A 6,000-nucleotide genomic window follows, 5' to 3' on the forward strand; every position below is an offset into this window, starting at 1 on the left:
GCAGACAGACGGTGCAGTTTTCCTGCCTCCATCACAGACATCCTATTAACCCTGGTGGAGACATGACCCTTAGAGGCCCCATAAACTACACTGCGATATCTCTGCACATACAGCTGCCTCCCCCATAAAATGAGAGGAGAGGAGTGGAGACACTAACCCATGGCTCAGACTTTCATTCTGTCTTGCATCAAATACGTTTAAAAGAGAGGAAAAGCATCGATCTTGCAGACATTTGACGGCTGATTCGCAAAAAGCCTTCATTTTTACAGCCATGCTTTTTGGATTTCATTTACCAACGCCGCCAATCAAAAAACGACAACGTTTCAAAAAGCTCACTACAGCGTTTGGCTGAAAATTAATTCAAAAGACATGGGGAAATCTTTTTCTATTCATTTTCTGCTTTCCCAGAGACCTGAACAGAGCGTTTTACCTCTTTTTTTTTCTTTCTTTTTTTTTTTCCACTCTTCGGTTGGTCTAAAATGGCCACTCACTTCGAGGAGCAGCTGGCCCGGTTTCACACCAGTCATCTGTCATTGGCCGAGTCCCAGCTGAGTCACAAACGGAGTTTTCTACTTACCCACTGCTTACGAGCGTGATTTCTCCTTTTGAAATACAAGATGAGCTTCTTCCTCATGGCGTGGTTTCTGCATGGATAAAAGAGGAAAATTAGGAATAAACCACATGACACTGAAACAGAAAGAGTCTATATGTCAACGGCTGGACTTTACGTTTGTCACATCTTCCTCTTCGTGTCTATTGAATGTTTTCCCAAATGATTTTATTAAGAGATGTCATGTGACAAAACCAACACAAAGCAACGTGCTGGTAGATGATGGATGATTTTCAAGGTTTTGCAAATAAAATCCGAAAGGTGTTGAAATTAGCGAGCTCAAATTTATTATGATATCAATAGATTTATTGCGACAAGTTTAACTGCAACATCCCTAAATAAAACAAACGCAGGCAGTATGTTTTGTTTTAGTAAAAAAAATATCAGGAATTTTTGTTCCACTTCTCAATTTTGCAAAACTTTAACTTTATCTAGCTCATACAAAACCCCAATGAAAAAAGATATACATTTCATTGCTGCTTCCAGATAGTGTGAGAAACATTTTGACTGCCATGAGGCAGCGTATTTGCACTTTTCAACCTCAGTTCTTCGTAGCATGAATGGTAAATAAAAAAAACAATCTTACAATACACTTTCACATGAACAGAAACAACTCCGGTCTCGAGTGCAGCCGCTCGATAAACTCAATCTCGCTCCTGGGTGGAAGGGACAGCGAGGGGAGCCAAACTTATAAAACTTGTCTGCGTTTGGAATGGCCAGACTCGCAGCTTCAAATAAAGGTCAAGGCCAGTAATCTCCTTAGGCAGCTGCTCGGTTTGTCTCTTTCTTCGCTGCAAGACAAGGTTTTATTCCTGACACTTAATCTGTCACTTGTAAGGTCATGCTCTCCACTGATTAATGTAATCTTAGTCTATGTTAGACACTTCGGCTGAGCTGCTGGTTCCCGCTGGACCAAGGCAAGGACACATGACTTACAAAAAAAAAAAAAACAGAAAAAGGGTGCCATCCATTGGTGCATAAGGTAATCTCAACATAATATGGCTTTTATGAAGGGGAATGAACATGCAAAGACTTGCCTCGTCTAAAAAAAAAAATCAGATTTCTAGAAATAATTACATATGCTGAGCCATGCATGAATTTGGAGGAGGAAAAATAACTGTAAATCCAGCTGCATAGAGGTGATATACCCATGTTGTGCATAACAGGTGAGAACCTATCTGGTGAAGCGAGCACGCACACGCACGCACGCACGCACGCACGCAAAAATTAAATCCAACCCTGATAAAGTAGATCTTCTCAAAAGACAGAGATGGTATTGTCCTCTGCACACCAGATGGCAAAAGACGGGATTAGCAGCCCCGTAACCCTGCAAAAAGGTTCCCTTTGTCCCGCTCTAAGCACGGGCGCTTTCTAAGATATCGGAGAACTCTGTAATTTGGCATAATACTTTAAAAAACACGAAAGCTGAAAGATTCATTATATGCAGGCTTGTGATGGATGTTTTGCAGTCGTTTTTGCTCAGGCTTGCTAGATGAACAAAAAATAAAGGGAAAAAAAACGGCCTGAACTTCAAAGTTCTGTCCTCAGCGTGTGCAGTTACACAGGGATGTCGGCCTACTTTTCATCAGCTGACTGTGTGTGTGTGCGGCATGCAAACCGGGAGGAGGGGTTTGGGCTCACAGAGATCCACAGAGATATCGGTAGCCATCGCTGCCGGCGGGGATCAATGCCAAACCTATCAAACCGGTTAACAAAACAAAGAAGCTAATTGTGTTCGGTCAAACTGACACGCTGGGATTTAATAACGCGCGCACAAAGACGGAGTGAAAGCGGTTTTCAGTTAATTGCTTTGAGGCAATAATACTGATCAAACGGCACGGGGATCAAAAGGAGTGAAGACGGCAGTGAGCGGTTAATAGTTCAGGATTGTCTTGTGGTATGCCGCTGTGCCAGAGCTGCACTGTCAGTGGTGGAAGAGAAACCCCATGACAACCTTCAGATGCGTCTCCATGAGTTAAAATCTTCTTAAAAAACTTCACATGGATGAAACTTTTAGTCACCGATGCTGCTGAGCAAAAAAAAAAAAAAAAAAAAAACCTGCTTCTAAAATCTAATTTTTTTTGGTCACCAGATGAAAATTAAATGCGACATTTTCCGTCAAATTATTTTTTTTTAATAATTTGTGATTCTGTAACACAAAAAAAAGAATGTCCATGTCTGCAGTCTCATGTAAGAATAGAGTTTAGGAGAACTCCAAGGCTTCGTTCATGGCAGGTATTGATGCTCAATTCCGATTTTTGGCTGAAATCCTTTTTTGTTGTCATTGAATCTACTAATTAAACTCCACCACAATAGACATCACACAGCAGCGTACCGTTTACGAAAGAAGCAATGGATGGATCCATTTAGGGAACGATTTTAAAGTTTATTCACCAATGGGAGCAGACAGCATCGTCACAAGATCATAAGGCGAGGGAAGCTATTAAAAAAGAAAGCAAAACTAACAGCAATGTCCTTTTGTGGAGCAACAACGGCAACTTCTGTAGAAAAGTCTGTTTGGATGCGTCGTCAGACCAAGAGTGGTGGGGTTGTGACGTGATTAGGCCTGTCACGATAAACAAATTTTGCTGAGCGATTAATTGTCTAAAAAAATTATTGCGATAAACGATATTGCAATATTGTTTCAAGACCTTTTGACACTGATTTAATGTAAATGACGTAATAATGCATTTGACTTCCTACCATAGATAACACTGGAACTGATAAACTAAATAAACAAAACCAAAAATAAAATTGATTCTCAGTCTCCATTAACAAAAAACGTACTTGAATAAAAACTAAACAACATAAAGCCAAAGTGAAAATAAATACGGCATTCAACCAAAAGAGTGCAGATTATGAAGTCTGTATGTGCCCTTCAGCAATCACTAGACTTAAATAGAGAATCTGGGCACATCCGACTACCTAATGCAGTAGTTCATACTACACAGTGTTGTTTTTTTTTTTTGCCCCCATTTTCTTAGAACGTTGGCCGATCTAAGATTGTCGCTGGTGAATTTGGCTCACATTTACCTACTGTGAGAACGTAGGCTAAGTCACTGCAGAGTAAGATCGACCTGTCACAATAACACATGCTGCTGGACAATAAACTGTCCCAGAAGTTATTGCGATAAATGATAATATTGTTGTTTGAGACAATTTCCAAGCAATATAATGTAATGGCATAATAATGCAAGAGCACATTTTCAAAGATCAATATATTTTACACTCTTATGAACATTTAACACTGGAACTAGAAGACCTTTTAAATATCCGATATAAACAAACCAACAGAAGCAACAAATAAAGTGAACGATAAAGTCTGTCAATAAAATTGTCCTCCAAAAAACAAACCAAAAAAAAGGGCTAATTGAGACCTTGAGAGTTTTGTCATTCAGTTTTTGGTAGAAAAAAAAGAGTGAGAGAGTAAAATGACAAATCATGCAAATTAAAACGATTGAGCTTGTTTTAATTTATCGTGATTAATTGATTTACTGCTTATTGCGACAGGCCTAAGATGACTAAACAGTCGACAAGTTAGAAATCTGACAGAGTACTCAATGACTAAAATAATCATTAAATACAGCCCGAGTCAAGCCCTCATGTAATCCCGACTGATGCCATGAACACACAGGAACTGCTCGAGTTATTCTGACATGCTGTAGTTGATTATCTGGACGTCAGAATATGACGGTCGTCCCTAATTTTGATATTTCTTAAACAGTCCAGCTGTTTCCTCCCTCAGTCACGTGCCGTCATGTTAAACAGTCTCATGAGGTCCGTTGTCTGCTGCTCCTCATCTCTTGTTCAGAGATCACCTCCATGTCGTTTTCTGAAATCTATCCCAATCTCAGAGAGTCAGCGGTGAACACATGCAGACGCTGGCCACGGTATGACAAATTCATTTGTTTTACTTCATTTAACACCCAAGTGTAAATTAAATAAGTGTTAGTCTGGCCCATAACCTTGAAAATAAACGACTGAAAATGAGCCCCGTTATTAACACTGCATCTGTAAGTGATAATTATAATCACAAGCCAACAAAATAGGCACTGTGGTCAAAACTCGGAAAGTTTCTGCAGCCTTAAGTTACATTTTAAAGGTCATCAAAACATGAGAGCGAGCCCTTCTTCGCATCACATGATCATTCTTTAAACCCGGTCTAAAACAAGGGTAGACCACAGAGTGCATTTGTTTCAATAAATCCTTCCTCATACTAAATCAACACGTAATCGTGTAAAACTCTAAATATGAACATCCAACATGTTTGTAGAAAACATAAAAGCCACCAGGAGACAAGAGTTCCATAGCCCACCCAGTTTTTTTATTATAAAGCCCAGTTATGTAGCCCTACAGACCTAATTACATCACAGCTGTGTTGTCTGAGTGAACAAGATGTTGCACACTTGACACTAAAGGGCGGAGTGCGACACACGAGCATGACTGGACATTAAACAGGCAGCTGAAATATGATTATTCCCACAAGTTTTACAGTTCAACATGGGCAAGTCCTACATGATGGGCTCCAAATGTAAGAGAGACAGAGTTACCAAGCAACAAAGCAACAAATTTTTCAACAACGCCGAGTGAGCGTCTTCGTGGGAAAGCTTCTGTCTGTCCTTGAAGTGAACATCGGAAATTGGCCAATGTCTTACCCAAGGACACAGTGACACAGAGGGACAAGATGCACAGCAGGCACTGAGGCAACCAAGAGTTGTTAGAAACAGCAAAACCAAACTTAAAAAAACAACACTATTATTAACTTATTGTGGATATTAAATTATTAGGGATGCATGACACCCCAATAATAAAGTCACCAGCATCAACCAATGTTAGTAATTTTTTTTGACTTATTGATAGTAATGTGATTTCTAAAACTGGGCTAATATTAAAAATTATTAATAACAGCTATCCGTTTCCATCTAATTGCCATTTGTGTGTGTATTTTGGGAGGGGCAGGAGTTTGGTCATGTGGGATTTGTTTGAGCATATGAAAATGATGGTGATGCAGCACAAGACTGTGGGGTTTTTAAGCAGAAGCAGAGAATAGTTGTTTTGTTTTTGTAATACAAATCCAGGAATCTTTATGCATTACAACATATCCTTCCTCCCTGCATCACTGCTCCCAACAATATGTGTTTACATCCCTGCTGTCATTTGCAGTTTTTCTCATGTAAAATAAAAATTTCTCCTGATATTTGCATTTTTCTGTTTATAGTATTTTCACTTCTTCCAATAGCTTTTTTAAGCACAAATGCACATGCACATTTTGCAATGTTCTTTTTAAATTACCCAACTCAGCTGCACAGAGTCTACAGTTTTCATAGCTACACTCGTAAATTTACAAGTCCTTACTGTACAGCAAGTTGTTCTTAATTCAGTTTTTATAT

At 39.3% G+C, this 6,000-nt stretch overlaps 1 protein-coding gene across 1 annotated transcript in view; it reads right to left on the bottom strand.

Annotated features, from left to right (window-relative positions):
* The window catches only part of ncor2 (nuclear receptor corepressor 2), a 127,448-nt gene that overhangs the window by 50,204 nt on the left and 71,244 nt on the right, over window positions 1-6,000 (bottom strand). The window contains exons 8-9 of the mRNA XM_015027474.1: window positions 2,229-2,281; window positions 578-703 (exon numbers count right to left, since the gene is read on the bottom strand). Of these exons, the coding sequence (XP_014882960.1) occupies window positions 578-703; window positions 2,229-2,281 (179 nt within the window). The remainder of the gene's footprint in view (window positions 1-577; window positions 704-2,228; window positions 2,282-6,000) is intronic.

This window comes from Poecilia latipinna, unplaced genomic scaffold (genome assembly GCF_001443285.1).
Source record: "Poecilia latipinna isolate Pla-1442-1.1 unplaced genomic scaffold, P_latipinna-1.0 Scaffold8, whole genome shotgun sequence".
Lineage (NCBI taxonomy): Eukaryota > Metazoa > Chordata > Actinopteri > Cyprinodontiformes > Poeciliidae > Poecilia > Poecilia latipinna.